The sequence below is a fragment of the Rana temporaria genome, chromosome 7, assembly GCF_905171775.1.
Source record: "Rana temporaria chromosome 7, aRanTem1.1, whole genome shotgun sequence".
Taxonomy (NCBI): Eukaryota; Metazoa; Chordata; class Amphibia; order Anura; family Ranidae; genus Rana; species Rana temporaria.
In genome coordinates this window covers 42,417,193-42,434,650 of record NC_053495.1, presented here as the reverse complement: position 1 = coordinate 42,434,650, position 17,458 = coordinate 42,417,193, and the positions used below count along the sequence as shown (strand labels likewise).

At 41.4% G+C, this 17,458-nt stretch overlaps 1 protein-coding gene across 1 annotated transcript in view; it reads left to right on the top strand.

Moving 5' to 3' along the window:
• CACNA1D (calcium voltage-gated channel subunit alpha1 D) overlaps positions 1-17,458 on the top strand; it is a 462,312-nt gene that overhangs the window by 207,921 nt on the left and 236,933 nt on the right. The window contains exon 8 of the mRNA XM_040359270.1: positions 6,200-6,303. Coding sequence (XP_040215204.1) covers positions 6,200-6,303 — 104 coding nt within the window. The remainder of the gene's footprint in view (positions 1-6,199; positions 6,304-17,458) is intronic.

Genomic DNA, 17,458 nt, shown 5'->3' with positions numbered 1-17,458 from the left:
TTGAAGTGTGATGAACCTTTATACCAAGCGCACCTCTATCCTCATCTAAAAATGTACTGAACGTGTAAGTTCAGATTTACAAAAAACACACTATGCTTTACCATATAGGTATAGCAGTGTATTTATTGTAGGGACAAATTAGCCATTGGGATTAGCTTCTTCTGCCATCCTGTTCGATGTGAGCTTGTTGTCAGAAAATACGACCATATGTATGCTCCATCAGGCATTTGCTGTCGGAATTTCCAACAGCAAATGTTTGAGAGCTGGTTCTCAATTTTTCCAACCACAAAAGTTCTTGTCGGAAATTTTGATCGTCTATAGCCAATTCCGACGTACAAAAATCCTACGCATGCTCGGAATCAATTTGACGCATGCTCGGAATCATTGAACTTAATTTTTCTCGGCTCGTCGTAGTGTTGTACGTGACCGCGTTCTTGACTTTCGGAATTTCCGACAACATTTGTGTGACTGTGTGTATGCAAAACAAGTTTGAGCCAACAATCCGTCAGAAAAAAATCCACGGTTTTGATGTCGGAATGTCCGATTGTGTATACACGGCATTACACTTTAAAGCGGGAGTTCACCCGAATTTTTTTTTTTAACCTTTTAACTGATGCTCATTTTGTCAAGGGGATCGGATAGTTTTTTTAATATCGAAGCAGTACTTACCGTTTTAGAGAGCGATCTTCTCCGCCGCTTCCGGGTATGGTCTTTCGGGACTGGGCATTCCTATTTGATTGACAGGCTTCCGACGGTCGCATACATCGCGTCACGAGTAGCCGAAAGACGCCGAACGTCGGTGCGGCTCTATACGGCGCCTGCGCACCGACGTCGGAAAATCATGACGCGATAGATGCGACCGTCGGAAGCCTGTCGGAAGCCTGTCAATCAAATAGGAACGCCCAGTCCCGCAGCCCATACCCGGAATCGGCGGAGAAGATCGCTCTCTAAAACGGTAAGTACGGCTTCGATTTTAAAAAAACTACCCGATTCCCCTTGACAAAATGAGCCTCAATCTAATGTTAAAAATGTACTTTTCGGGTGAACCTCCACTTTAAATAATTTAGCATTTTGGCTTACCTTTATTTGGCTGTTTTTTTTTTTTCTTGTTTTCAAAACAACTGTGAACAGTTTGCTATAAGGTGTGTTTAAGTTTGTGGTAGCATATACTCATCATTACCTCACTGCTTAGTTCAGACGAAAAAGCAAAGAAAAATACTTAGGCCGGCCATACACAATTTGAACCGTAATACGCAGGCTGAATGTACAAAATTTACCAATCGATCAAATTGGGTACAACAAGCCTACGTGATCCTCTTGTGATTATTGCTAGTGGCTGCTATAGTTACATAGTCAGGTTGAAAAAAGACTCAAGTCCATCAAGTTCAACCACAAAGCCGCTAGCAATAATGACTGGCTTCCCCCGCCTGCCGGGAGCAGACAGTTTCTCAGCAGGAGGGATTCCCATATCAGCACTGTCTGCGCTAATGGGGGATTTGTGCAAACATCTTTCCTGCAACCACGGATCTAAATGATCTTCTGCGCTATGGCTGCAGCGCTGTGTACCCACAATTTTTGTGCGGGTTAGCTCTGCTTTCCCATAGACTGTCATTATATCCCACAGTTTTGGTGCGATGCACCAAAACCGTGGGGCATATAAGAAGTCTATGGGAAAGTGCAGCCAACCTGCTTGAAAACCGCTGGTACACTGCGCTGCACCCGTGCTGCAGCCAAAATTGCAGCAGAGCTGAGTGTGAAAGCGCCCTTAAACTTCATGCCAACTTTTAAACTTTGTACCAAGTTAAAGCGGGAGTTCACCCAAAAATCAACTTTCTGCAGTTAGATCCAGCATACTGCTGACATCTGCAGTATGCTGGTCTTTTTTTTTGGTACTTATCGTTTTAGCAGTATCTCTTCTATGGCTCCGAGCTGGGATTACTTCCTGGTATAGGCATTCCCGAAGACAAGCAAGTTGATTGACAGCCTTCGATAGCGCGTCATGGCTTCCGAAAATACACACGAGTGACACTCGGCAATTTACGGCGCCTGCGCAGTCAGCTCTACACGGCAGGCGCAGGCGCCGTAAACAGCCAAGTGTCACCTCGGCTATTCTCGTAAAGCCGTGACGCGCTATCGAAGGCCGTCAATCAACTTGCTTGCCTTCGGGAACGCCCATTCCCCGCAGGATTCCCCGCTCGGAGCCATAGAAGAAATACTGCTAAAACGATAAGTACCAAAAAAAAAATAAACACCAGCATACTGCAGATGTCAGCAGTATGCTGGATCTAACTGCAGAAAGTAGATTTTTGGGTGAACTCCCGCTTTAACTCAAGTCACACCTCATATTTTGTCATATTTTACTAACCCAACAGTCATATGGTGCAAACCATTGAAACTTTTCCACAATATAGAGTCATTTGCTAAGCATGTGTATTGAAATATTTGTTAAGTCTCAAAATGACTGCCTCATCTGTACTATATATAATGTTATATATATGTATTATATAATATATTTCAATACTGTAACAAAATGTTCAATTCTAATTGTAATTTATGTTCTTTTATGTTTTATGTTACATGTTTGGCTTTGCATGCAAAAAAAAAATCCAGCCATGTCTAATTTAAATAAAGTGGTCCCTGTGTGATGTTATATATGTGTGACTGCTCCCTAGTCTTTCGTAGATGCATAGTAATGTAAACAGGAAGTAACACAAGTTTTTGGGGTATATCCAATGCAAATAGATCCAAAATATATCCAACATGTATACAAAGTATATCCAGTGCAAATAAATGTAATTTACTCTCAAGGTCATGAGTATTAATTTATGGTGTAAAAATGTAAGCATTTCATTTGCTGCTTTTTCTTTATGAATTTAAATTCTGTTTATTCAAATTTAGAATACCTCACAGCCAACTCCAAGGTGAGCTGAACATTAAAGGGGTTGTAAAGGTTTGTTAGGGTTAGAGGGTTAGGGTTAGGGGTTAGGGTTTCCCATTGAAGAATATGGCTAGGACTCAGGAATTGGAATCTCCCCCAGAGGTCAAAGATCAAAAGGCAAGTTTCCAGAGGTCAAAGGTCACAGGGCATGGCTGACCCACCCCCACCAAATGTACCGCCTACCCCAACTAAGTCGGGGTAAGTGTCTTGCGCTTCGATTTCCCTTCTAAATGTTTTTTTTCTTTGTCTGAATTTCTCACTTCCTGTTTCTACTCAGTAAGCTTGCCCCCATCATCATCATCATCATGTGAACACAGCATCTCCCCGCAGGGATGTAGTCCCAAGGGAGGGGGCGAGCACGCTGACTAACCCCCAGCCAGAACGGTTTGGATGATGGGGGCAAGCTTACTAAGGAGGAACAGGAAGTGAATAATTCAGACAAAGAAAAAAAACATTTAGAAGGGAAATCGAAGGAAAAGGTAAGTGAACCAACAATGCACTAACTTAACCACTTGAGTTCCGCCTAAACGCAGATATAGGTCGGCAGAATGGCACGGCTGGGCACAGGCACGTATAGGTACTTTGCCCTTTAAGTGCCCAGCCGTGGGTCGCGCGCGACGCCAGTGACGCGCTCGCGACCCGGTTCGAAGCTCTGTGACTGCGCCCGCGGGATTCGCGGACCCGATCGCGGACCCGATCGCCGCTGGTGTCCTTCGATCCGGTCACAGGAGCTGAAGAACGGGGATAAGTGAGTGTAAACAAACCTTCCCCGTTCTTCTCTGTGGCAGTGTCACTGATCGTCTGTTCCCTGTTATAGGGAACGACGATCAATGACGTCACACGTCCAGCCACGCCCCCCTATAGTAACAATCACTCCCTTAGGGCACACTTAACCCCTTAGCGCCCCCTAGTGGTTAACCCCTTCACTGCCATTGTCATTTTCACAGTAATCAGTGCATTTTTATAGCACTTTTCGCTGTGAAAATGACAATGGTCCCAAAAATGTGTCAAAAGTGTCCGATGTGTCCGCCATCATGTCGCAGTCACGAAAAAAAATTCTAGTAAAAAAATATTATTAATAAAAATGCCATAAAACTATCCCCTGTTTTGTAAACGCTATAACTTTTGCGCAAACCAATAAATAAACACTTATTGCGATTTTTTTTTTTTACTAAAAATATGTAGAAGAATACGCATCGGCCTAAACTGTGATCAAATACCACCAAAAGAAAGCTCTATTTGTGGGAAAAAAGGACGCCAATTTTGTTTGGGAGCCACGTCGCACGACCGCGCAATAGTCAGTTAAAGCGACGCAGTGCCGAATCGCAAAAAGGGGCCAGGTCCTTTATCTGCATAATGGTCCAGGTGTTAAGCGGTTAAAGGAACCTATTTCGAAAATAAAAAACAAACCTTTACAACCCTTTTAAGAATTTAGTATTACTGAATAATCATAAAAATTAATAAGAGATTTTTTTTGGTCCAAATATTTGCTAAATTTTGTCTTGTTACACCTTTTGAGAGTTAAAAAAAAAAGTGATGTTTTATAATCGCAGTTATACGCATGCATCGCTATAAATCCTCTCTCATACACACATTGAGATATAAATTACTTTCTATTTACATTTGCTTTGTAGCTTATTTTTTAGTCCTTCTCAATATACATCTAAGTGTTTTTAAAATCTCAGTTTGGGATTAATAGATCCTCTAAATTTAATTTGTGCAATTACATTTTTCCATGGCAAGGCAATCAGCAAAATGCTGTTAAGGGTTGATAAAACCTAAGCATAAGTTGGTTCATAGTTAATGTTTAATGTGGATATCTTTTTTGTATTTTTTAGTGGGATATAGCTTAGTGATTTTATACTATCATACAGTTTAGACTTGCAAGAGTCAAAGGAGGAACTTCAGACAGGGGCGGACTGACAACTCATGGGCCCCTGGGCAATAGGAGATTATGGGGTCCCCAGGCAATAGATTATAGGGCCACACAGTATACACACACACATACAGTATACATACACAATATACACACACAGACACACAATATACACACACAGTATACCTAAACACCGAATATACATACACACACTGAAAAGGCGGGGCAGTTATAATCTTGGGATCTTTAAAAAAATACAGATTTTTACATACTGTCCCTGATTTTACTGAGGCTGGCAACCCTGATGGGGCCCCATAGTTGCAAGGGGAATTTGGGCAGTGCCCGAGAGCCCGAATGGTCAGTCCGCCCCTGCCTTCAGACAATTGTTACCTCCCCAAAAGCTTCCTAGCTCCTGAGAAAAAAATAGAAATGAATGTTCTTAATAGTGCTTGCATAATCCAACTTCTGTTCATGTTTTATTAGACTTTTAATGCATACTATATGTCTTTATATAACTTTTTCTTGTCTGTTGTTCACACTTGTATGACATTCATATGCTAGTTGTTAAAGACCATCTCCAGCCTATTTTTTTTTACTTTTTTCTGTAGGTTTTGACTTTACTAGGGAGATTACCCTTAGGCCTCGTACACACAACCGTTTTCCTCGACAGAATCCATCAAGAAACTTGGTGGCAGAGCTTTTTTGCAGAGGAAAACGGTTGTGCGTATGTTTTTAAATGAACAAGTTCTCTTTTTCCTCGTCGGGAGTCTCAATTTCCTCCTCGTATTCCTCGTCGGGCTGGTTTTCAACGAGAAACACGTTCGTGTGTATGCTTAGAAACCCGCACGTGCTCAGAAGGGTGGCGCCAGTGGAATCAAACTTCAACTTTATAGTGCCGTCGTACGTGTTGTACGTCAACCCCGTTTGAGAACGACGAGATTTTGTCTTGACAGTGTGTACGCAAAGAAAGCTTGTCAAGATTCTCGACAAGCCTAACAAGGAACTCGTCGAGGAAAACGATGTTTCATTTACGACGAGTTCCTCGGTCGTGTGTACGAGGCCTTACTATTACCTTCCATTATAACTACAGTAAAAACCTTGTCAGATGTAGCAAACCCTTTCACACTCTACTAAAGATTTTTTTTTGTTTTGTCCCCAGTTAAAAGATTTCTAAGCACTCCTTGCAAGATAAAATCTCCCTAATAATGACACAGACAACAACAAATATCTGACAGAAGCTGCAGCCTGCCCTAGCTTTATCTAAAATTAAATAAATTATGTTGGCTGGAGTTGGGCTTTAAATGTCCAATGGGATTTATTCTCTTCGTTCTGATGTCTGTCATGTCTTGCCTTTTCTTTCTACAAGTCCATCTTATTTCTTCCAGATGAATGATGCTATGGGATTTGAATTACCTTGGGTGTATTTTGTCAGTCTCGTCATCTTTGGGTCATTTTTCGTGCTAAATCTTGTTCTTGGTGTTTTAAGCGGGTAAGCACATGCCTTTTCTATCATGAAGGCAGAGCCCAGTGTCCAGCTGCCACCAAAATGTTGGATAAGAAAAAGGCCAAAATTTGACCTCCAGGAACATACAATATAAAATCCTGTAACATTGGCATGGATTAGTAATATTTACAGATGTTCTTCATGAAGGCTCAATAAGGGGTAAATGAAAGAACTTTAAAGAAGTTTTTTTATACTTTAGCTATAACTTGCCTAGAAATCCAAGAGGTTTGCAGGGTACTGAACTAACTATAAATGACCCTTTCTAAGGTATATTGATGATTGAGATCTACTGATATATAGCATCATACGTGCAATATGAGCCTATGGCACATCAGTTTGAAGGGAAAGAATCGTACATTTTTCAATGAAAACATATTAAGGATATTATTGCAGGGGTTAAAATAATTTTGACTTGACTTTCAAATTTTTACTAGCTTCCTCTTACTTTTTTTCTATTTTATTATATGTAAATATTTGAAGATTAGTCACTGGAGGCAAGATTAGATACTTCAATTACCCCACCTAACTGTTTATTAATTGTTGAGAAAATTAGATAAGATAGTCAGACAGGGAGCCAACAAATACACTTGCATTGTGTGGCAACAGTAAAGCATAACCATCGTGTAGCACTGCAAAGCAGGCTGCCCTTCTGAAAACAGAAACAAGGATTTTAAAAGATTAGCACACATTTGTAAGATTAATACAACAACAAGCAGATATCTTCTACTTATAGTTAAGTTAGTTAAGAAAGGACTACACTATAAATTAACTATTTGTAATAAAGTTAAATGTTAAACTGCAGTTTAGTCCATATGTATCATTCTATATATAACACAGACACTTTACTAGTGACCAGTTTACATCAGGCCAGCCACTGATCAAGTGGAGTCTAAGGCCTCGTACACACGGCCGAGGAACTCGACGTGCCAAACACGTCGAGTTCCTCGGCCAGTTCAGCCCTGAAGCCGCCGAGGACCTCGGCGGGAGGAGAGCTCCCATAGAACAACGAGGAAATAGAGAACATGTTCTCTATTTCCTCGCCGAGGTCCTCGTCGGCTTCCTCGGCCGAAAGTGTACACACGACCAGTTTCCTCGGCAGAATTCAGCCAGAAACTCGGTCGGAAGCTGAATTCTGCCGAGGAAACTGGTCGTGTGTACGGGGCCTAAGGCTGGCCATAAATGAATATTTTTTTTTTAAATCAGCCAGCTGGTTGATCAACAAAAAAATGAATGGATTTTCTCATCCATACAAGGTGGATGAGGGAATCCTCCACACTGCACCATTCTATTCTGACAATAGGGACTCCTGGGCTGTCAGAATACACTGATCAGCGCTGCAGCCTATTGGCTACATGCATTGAGCAAGTGAACATTTTCCAACAGCCCCAAGAGAAGCCGATCGCTAGATCAACTTTTCTGGAACAGGAAAGGCCATCGATGGATTGAAATTTGGCAAATCCCAGCTAAACCAGACACATTTTGATCCATCCATGTCCAGCTTAAACCCCACACAGTCCTCCTATCTTTGAGCAATTTATTGACCTTAGAACACCCCCCACAAAAACACTACAAGCGCTTCTCTTGAAGAACATTTTTAAATATTCCAAATAGTTAAACATCACAAGTAGACAAGCTCATAAACTCATTGGGGGAGCTATTTGTCTTTGATTACATTCAGCTCTTGGCCAGAACTGAGGTGGACGGAAGTTGACCATGTCGCTTGGTGGCTGTAGGTTGGTCTCTGCTGTATAGTACATGAGTTGACTATAACCACCTTCCTTAAATTCCTACAGGTGAATGATGCCATAGGATGTGAGTGGCCATGGGTCTATTTTGTTAGTCTTATTATCCTTGGCTCATTTTTCGTTCTTAACCTGGTTCTTGGTGTACTTAGTGGGTAAGCAGTTGAATTGTGTTTGCATATTCTACTGCTGTGTGCTAGGTGGCCGACTGTCTTCTCATCTGCACAATGTCAAATACTTACAATATGTGTCTTGCATGCTGACAACATCATGTTTACTCTGTTTTGTCTTTGTTTGGTCGATTATGTTGGATTGTCAAAATAACGTGAGATTGACACAGATACTACACAGTATGCACTATGCATGTTCTTTGGCAGAGCTGCACAACATGTGGGCCAGAGAAGACCCTGATGGGAGCAGTGGAATGTGTTTTTTTCAATGTCATAAATTCCAATAGATTGTCATGATTTTTTTTGCGGTGATAGAACAGTGGCAACAGAGGTATCCAATCAGCAAGGTACTTTTTTTTTTTGGGGGGGGGGGTACCCTGCTTATTCTCACTCCTATATGGCTAAGTTTTCTAATTCCATTTAGCGCTTTTCCACTTTTTGCAAAATATACTAATCATTACTCATGTATTCAGTGTAATGTTTGGAGAAGTTATTGGTCATAGTTAAAGATTTGCGCACAAAAAAAATCACAATTTTAGCAGGATATATACTGAGGACTTAACATAGTGATGGGGTACACAGACTGGCAGAGGAGCAGTGATAGTTGATATAAGTGAAAACACATTAAACTCTTGTATTCATAAATTAAGTATGTCATTTTCAGTGTAGTTTGGAACTTATTACTACTGGCCCACAATCTGCATCAAACCACGTTGATGATACTGGTTCTTTGTCAGTTATCATATTGCATTTCTGGAGTTTTTCTCCAGACTACATAATTGATCTTACATTGTTCTTGGGTCTGGTACATTCAACAGTACCAGGAAGACTGATATTCTGCATGCGGTTGCAAATTGAGCTGCTCTACTATAGATCAAAACTAACGGCATGTTTTTAATGCATTTTTGCCTTTGTGTGCCTTTTTCTTAAGTTTTACCGATCTCTCAATCTTGGGGTGATTTCTGTGTGTTTAACCGGCCACCTAAAAACTTGTCAGGGTTTTGCCCTGATCACTTTGCATGTTTGAATGCTTGCTTTTTCCATTTTTATTAACTTTCTATGGTAAATTAAAAAATGTTGTTATTTTGCAATGTCCAAATTCTAAGTGTGTCTTGGGTGCTGTATATGGATCACAAATAAGTGAAGAAGTTTATTTGCATATTTTTCTTGTTCTGGTATTCTTAAGCCCCGTACACACGGTCGGACTTTTGCCCAACCAACTTCAAAATCCGGCACTTTTCGTATTTGTCCGACCGTGTGTACGTTCCATCGGACCAACTTTTTTGGCTTTCATCGGACAAAAAGTTGGGTCTGCGAACGGACCAACTTTCTGGCAACAAAAGTCCGATGGTGCCTTGTCCGACCGTGTGTACAGCAAACCATCGGACTTTTGGACAAAGTACAAATGCGCATGCTCATAACCAATGTTAAACTCAACCAACAATAGCAGAAGTTAACCAAAGGGTGGCGGTAAAGAGCAAGTAAAACCACGTGATGTTGGGAAAGTGTTAGAAAAGTTTGCAGAAAAGTCCGAGCGTGTGTATGCTATGGGTGTGATCGGACAAATCAATTAAGACAAAAATCCAAGGGAAATTTTGTTGGATGTCCGACCGTGTGTACGAACCTTAAGTCTATACTTGTTAACATCCTAGTAAAAAAGGTACAGTTTGGTCCTGCGTAAATAAAACCAAGTTGAGTCTAAACCGGTTAAATCCCAATCCTTTAGGCTAGGTTCACACTGTTGCGATTTCCCTGCATCCAATTCCCATGTCAGGAGATTGTGACTGGCTCTCTATGGAGCTAGTTCACAAATCTCTGGAGCGGCTCCGGTGTAAATTGCACAGTGCGTTTTCTGGTCCAAATTTAGCCAAGATTTCAGACCTGAAACAGTGAATGGGGGGCACTCCGGAACCCCTGCTGTGAGCCACTCCGTGCTTCAGTGTGAACCCAGCCTTGGGGTAAAATAAGGATTCTCACCTAAACTGGGATAAATGGTCATTAGGTTAGTCTGTTACAAAGATGCAAATTTTGCCAGTTCTCTTGAAACTAGTGGCAGCCTGAAGCACAAAATGGTGTTACTGGTTGTTCGTAACATTTGAGGTACATTTTGTGAATATAAATGGGGCCCATTAATGTAGTGTTTTCTCCACTAAAACAGATCATACACTGTAAGATTTCGCTTTTCTTTAGAAATCACTTGATTTCCTTTATCCACGCTATACATCTTGGATGGACGAATCTCCTCTGGAAATTTTATTTTGACAGAAGGCAGTCAGAATAATCTAACAATGGCTACATCTAATTGGATGCAGAGGCTCTTCAACCAACAATTTTTAGCCTCCCTCTTTTGAATTTTAGATTAAAGGAAGTTTGGCTTGAGGATACTAACAAGACCAACCCATGACTCCAATTTGGTCTGGCTTATAATAAACTGGTCGAAATTTGACCTGTGTCTGTTCAGCTTTGGCCAGGCTCGGCTTCTCTCCAACACCATCATTATTGTGCATGCACAGATGCGCCCATGGAGCTCTGCCCGGCCTTCTGGTTATGGCAGAGCCTGTGGGCACATTTGCGCATGCACAGGGGGGGGTTTCTATGTGCATGCAAACATGGTGGAAGATTTTGGATTTCTCTGTTGGCAGTCTTTGAGCGTGCAGGGGAAACCCAGTGCGTGCACAGATGGGAGGCAACCTGGCCCGTGCACAGATGTGTCGCAGGGTTCTATCAGGAGCTGAGCCCTGCGGCACATCTGCGCACGCATGAAAAGAATGCTTTGCCTAGGTGAGAAAAGTGTAAGTGCAGCATTGTAGCGCAAGTAAAGTATATTTACAAAAAAAATTGTCTATTGATAAGAGAGGGAGAGGGGAAGAGGCAGGGCAGCCCAAGATGTAATTTAGGGTGAAGGTCGCCTTTAAGTGTAGCTGACAGGTAAGCAGATTTTCCATATATATTTTATTATGAATTTATAAAAAACTAAAGCAAAATAAAATAAAACCTGTTGCTTATAACATATATTCTATATTTTGTTTTCCTACTATAGCACAATAAATAAAAACCTGATCTGGCGGTTTTAACAGCATTTTCCAGTTTACAGGACTGTTTTTAAGTTAAAAACACTAAAGTTATGTTTAGTGCTTCTTGAAGCAGAGTATAATGCAGATGCTGTATTATTTGCAAGATGCCCTATCAGCACTGAAAACACTGTTGGTTAGGGGGGATATTTAGGAAAATGGTAGGTGCACTGAAGTCAGCATGACACAATACTACAATGGACAAATGCAAACGTAAGTTCTCAGAGGACAAGATGAATGCAAGCTCTTCAGTGAAATTTCTACCCTGAGTTTTTCAGTTATTATAACAAGATATTGGGTGATAGTTCTCATCATTGTGTCATCGTTTTTGAGGGGAACTACAAGTGGTCATACCTCACAAATATTCTCAAGGCTTCACACCACTAGACAAATTATGTCTAAAAATACTGAAAGAAACATAGGTTGGTAACAATGCTTAAATTTACAAAAATGGATGAGCGCTAGGTTTTCAGTACCTATCCATACATAAATAACAGAAATTGTGCAAACAACAATTTATGAAGTACCAATAAAGTGCCACAAGTATTAAAGTGCAATCAAACAAAAAAGTCCATATGTGTCCTAAGTAAATCCTTAATCAGTGTGCTTAAAATTCCCATATAACATGCTCTGTGCACTATACAAATATAAAGTGCTGTATCAAACAGGGCTCCTCAGTGTCTCCATGCCACGACCCTCTTTCAGGAGCCGGAACACACGTCCGAGAAACTCGACAGGCAAAACACATCGTTTTGCTCGTCGAGTTCCTTGTGAAGCCGCCGAGGATCTCGGCGAGCCAAGTTTCCCCATTGACAAACGAGGAAATAGAGAACTTGTTCGCTATTTGGCTCGACGAGTTCCTCGTCGGTTTCCTCGGCCAAAAGTGTACACACGACCGGTTTCCTCGGCAGAATACGGCTCCCATCGAGTTTCTGGCTGAATTCTGCCGAGAAACTTGGTCGTGTGTACATGGGGCCTCAGGCTCTAACTCACAAGATCCTTATACAGGCGGTCCCCGGGTTACAAACAAGACAGGGACTGTAGGTTTGTACTGTAGGTTTGTTCTTAAGTTGAATCTGTTTGTAAGTCGGAACAGGTACATTTTTGAAGTGTAGCTCCATCCAAAAAAAAGTTTTTTTAAGCTTTTTGGATAGCGTAGGGAAGTGTTAACACCCCTGTAACGTTTGATTTGCTGTCTCTGCCCATGTTCAGAAGATTTCATCTCGCTCTCTGTCCCATTGACAATTGGATTTTATACATTTTGGGTTGTTGTGGAAACAAGCCTTGGTGATAAAGTATCAATGGAGACACCTTTTTCCCATAATAGCTCTTAAGCCCCGTACACACGTCCGAGGAACTCGACGGGCAAAACTCATCGTTTTGCTCGTCGAGTTCTGTGGGAAGCCGCCGAGGATCTCGGCGAGCCAACTTTCCTCATTGAACAACGAGGAAATAGAGAACATGTTCTCTATTTGGCTCGACGAGGAACTCGTCGGCTTCCTCGGCCGAAAGTGTAAACACGGCCGGGTTTCTCGGCAGAATTCAACTCCGATCGAGTTTCTGGCTGAATTCTGCCGAGAAACTCGGTCGTGTGTACGGGGCCTTACAGGAGTGAATTTCCCTTCCTATGGGTAGATTTCCTCTCACTTCCTGTTGTCTCCCTCCGTTTGTAAGTAGGAGTCATTTGTAAGTCGGATGTTTGTAACTAGGGGACCACCTGTACTCAGGTTTTAAGTGGGTCTAAAAGCGCTTTAGTGGATATCCAAAATGGGATAACAATATGGCCAGCTCCCGTTGCAGTCCCCTGCCCTTCCAGCTCAGAAATAAAAAGCCAAACACAAGTTCATCGTGAAACCCATTTATTCCATAAAACTCCAACAAAGGCTAACAATGTTCAACTTGCATGTATCCGTGCCCCAGCCGGCACCCAGCAGATTTCAGCAGTGTACTCTCCTTAGGAACCACCGTCTGTCCCTTGAGAAATATGGCGGAATGGTATGTGACATCAGATGTACTGTGTCCCCACTGGAAGATTTTCTCTTACCTTCTGTCCTGGTTAAAACTTTAATATATTGGATTTCCTATTACTTTCTGTTGTGGGGACATTGGACAAATAAAATAATTAGAGAAGAGGAATCTTAGTGGCAACACAGGCAGCAATACAAACCTGAGAGGGCTTTTAACATAACTCCATCAAAAACTTTTTTGTATTTAGATGCACTTTAATTTTGAATGATTAGGAAGTATGCTCTAAAATAAACGTGTGTCTATTTTGTAGACACAGATTGTGAAGTTATCATTTTTCTGTCTGTAGTGGCTCCAGAATTATCTTAAATTTTGTTAGTGCACTTAATAGATGGATAAGAAGTCCCCTTGGGACCTTCATGTGATATAATATGGCTAATTTTAGTCCAGAAGGACATAGATGGGCTGCACAGGAAGGTAATTAGCTGGCTTTATCTGCTGCCTTGTTCAAGGAAGTTTTCATGAAACACAGGATTTTGTACCTTGGATAAAAAAGTTCAGCCCTTTGAACTCAGATTTCAGTGTTATGTTAAGGCCTGCCTAATGACTATTGTGTGTCTTGTGTTTCAGATGGTAAACTGACATCACTTCAGATTTTTTAAGGATTTTGAAATAGTTTAATTAGCAATTGATGGGAAATGTGTGTTGGCTTAACAAACATATAACAAAGGATTTATAAAAATAATAAAGTGTGTCTAAACCCAAACATTTAAAGTGATATTAATGGCAGATTATAATTTTTTTAATACCAAAGATGTTATACTTACCTGCTCTGTGCAGTGGTTTTGCACAGAGCATCCCTGATCTGCCGCCTCTTAGCAGCTTGCTATGGGGGCACCTGAGCCGCTGCTCTGTGTGTCCATACACACAAGGTGTGTGGCTCGGCCCCGCCCCTGCTCTCTTCTTATTGGCTCACTGTGATTGACAGTAGCGGGAGCCAATGAGGAGAAAAAGACTCCGGAGAGCCGCTGCTTTCGTACACATCACTGGATTGAGTTGGGGCTCTGGTAGGTATTGGGGGGTTTACTGCACACAGAAGGTTTTTTACCTTCATGCATAGAATGCATGAAGGTAAAAACCCTTAAAGTGGATGTAAACCCACTCTCATCCTTTCTAAACTACTGCCATAGTGCTGATCTATAAGGATATACATGCCTCCTGCATGTATCCTTACCTGTCAAATGTCTCCCCTCTGTCTGTTATGAGACCTGAAAAACTGCAGATTCTGTGGGAGGGTCTGTTGTCTGGAGCTTGGTGGGTGGAGTTGTGATGTCAGTAGACTCTCTGCCCACCTCTACACTCCCATTGTCAACATGCATTTTTTCCTATGTATTTCTTACACTGAATTCTGCTATGATCACTAACATCCAGTCAAAATCCAAAAAAGTAACCACATGACTTCAGAAAAGGAGTGGGGGTGGGAATTAAAAAATAATGCCTGTCTGAAGCTAGTACATGAGATATGTAAAAAAACTGTCATTCACAGCAAGGGGGCGGAACAGACCAAGATTTTTCTCTGTAAGTCCGTTTTATTTGACTGAACAATAAAAGAGGATTGCTCAGAGCTGGATTAACTCTGTGTGGCAAGACTGGGCAAAGATGATAGGAAATCTTAAGCCCTGTACACACGATCAGTTTGTCCGATGAAAACAGACCGATGGACAAAATCAGACAAACCAATCGTGTGTGGGCCCCATCGGTTTGTTTTCCATTGGTGAAAAAAAAAATAGAACATGTTTTAAATTTTTCCTATGGATAAAAAACCGATGGAAAAAAAGGATCGTCTGTGTGGAAGTCCATCCATCAAAAATCCACGCATGCTCAGAATCAAGTTGACGCATGCTCGGAAGCATTGAACTTCATTTTTCTCAGCACGTCGTAGTGTTTTATGTCACCAGGTTTTGGCACAGTCGTATTTTCAACTGATGGTGTGTAGGCAAGACTGATGAAAGTCAGCTTCATCGGATATCCAACGAAAAAATCCATCGGATTAGATTCCATCAGATATCCGATCGTGTGTACAAGGCTTTATACTGTACATTGTGACATCATAAAAAAAAAATTGGGGTTTACATCCACTTTAAGCTTTTTCAACCACTTTAAATTTAGACATGTTGAGCCAAATCTTTTTTTATACTTTTTTTATTTTGAATAGGTAACAACGGCTCTATCGGGTTAATTTTTGCTGTCTCTCTGGTAAGATTTCCCTTTACTTCCTGCCCAGAAGAAGAATAAAAGGAAATGATAAGAAATCTCACTAAATGATGGGAATTACCATGTCATTTTTTACATGTTAATTCATGTTTCAACATGTTAGATTTCCCCTTGCTTTCTGTTTCTATTACAACGGTCACCAGGACTAATGGAAAGATTAATCTAAGCAAAACATCGGCAGCAATAAAAACGACAGAGGGTCTAAGCCATTCATACTCTATCCAAAACGAAAAAGAAAAGATTTGTATTTTGGTTCTGTTATAGCATATGTTCCATTTATATGTTTTTTTTATATGCTTTTAACTAAATCATACCAGCGACATGGATCCACAGATAATTGCTTTCCCAAGATGACAAAACCTATTCAGTTCAGAGTTGTCACCCTTTCCTGTACAATAATATGATGGTCTACAAGGCAGCCTTGACAGTGTACAATGTGCTTACATTCTGCTGTAGTCGCTGATAGAGTGCAAGGACATCTACTGGAACTTCCTACCCTCAGGCCTCGTACACACGACCGAGTTTCTCTGCAAAAACCAGCAAGAAACTTGCTGGGAGATATTTTTTTGCCGAGGAAGCCAGTCGTGTGTACATTTTCGTTGAGGAAACTGTCGAGAAACTCGACGAGCCAAAAAGAGAGCAAGTTCTCAATTTCCTCGACGGGAATGGAGAAACTTGCCTTGTCGAGTTCCTCGACAGCCTAACAAGGAACTCGACGAGGAAAACGATGTGTTTCGCCCGTCGAGTTCCTCGGTCATGTGTACGAGGCTAGAGTCTACACTCTGCACAGTTCATGAAGGGAAACATTAATGATGTAAAAGGAAAAGAAGCCAACCCGTTTTTACTTAAAATATGTATTCCTTTTTGAGAGTTTAGTTCTCCTTTTAGATTAACCACTTAATACTCTTAAGACATACTAGTACATCCTTGGGTTTCATTGGTTACATCAGGGTCATGGCTACAGACCCCCTACCCCTTGCTATTCAACAAGGCAGCCCAGAACTGAAGCCAGCAATTCCACCAGAACAAATTCCTTTATGGTCTATGAAACAGGAAGTGATGAGGAATTTGTCTCTTCTGCTTTTGGTTTGTTTACAAGCCATTATCCGTTTGTAATAGCATGTAATCAAACCAATATTGGTTTTATCAGATGCTTTTTAAGGCCAGAGGAGAGATCTGGGGATGCTGCCCCTCTGTTGCCTATTGGAGAGATGACAACTTGTGCTGGCGATGAAAGTGATGTCACCCATTGGGGGAGATCACCATATTGGAGGGATATAAAAAGGTGTTGGCATACAGCTCTAGAGATCCCCCTCTATAGAGAGAATATACTTTGTCAGGAGTTAACAGAGGAGGGTGAGCCTAGTATACAGCAGGATTTGTGTCTCTCCCCCCCCCCCCCCCCCCACCCTTTTCTTTAACGGGATGCCATCTAGGCCTTCTGTTAGTAGCTACTTGCCCCTCCTCCCAGGGGGGTGGTTTGGTGGTCCCTGAGTTTTTGATCTCAGAGTTTGCAATAATACAATAAAGTTTCACAGAACCTGAAGAAGTGGGGCAGTTGGACCCCCACAATGCGTTGTGATCAAATAGTTAACATCCCTCCAACCAGAGTCAGTCTGAATCTACAGACTACTGAGTTAATAATAGTATAGTAGGCTAAGGAGAATAACAATATCATTTATATGAATTGAATAAATGGATGTAATTTTAACAGTAGTATATAAATGTATTGTATCATTAGGCACAGTTAAAGTCCCATGTTTGGTGTTTTTAGGTAGATTTCCTCCTTATTATGCCCCATTTACACACATAGGGCCAGATCCACAAAGAAGTTACGCTGGCGTATCTATTGATACGCCGCGTAACTTCTAGTTTGCTCCGGCGTATCTTTGTTTTGTATCCACAAAACAAGATACGC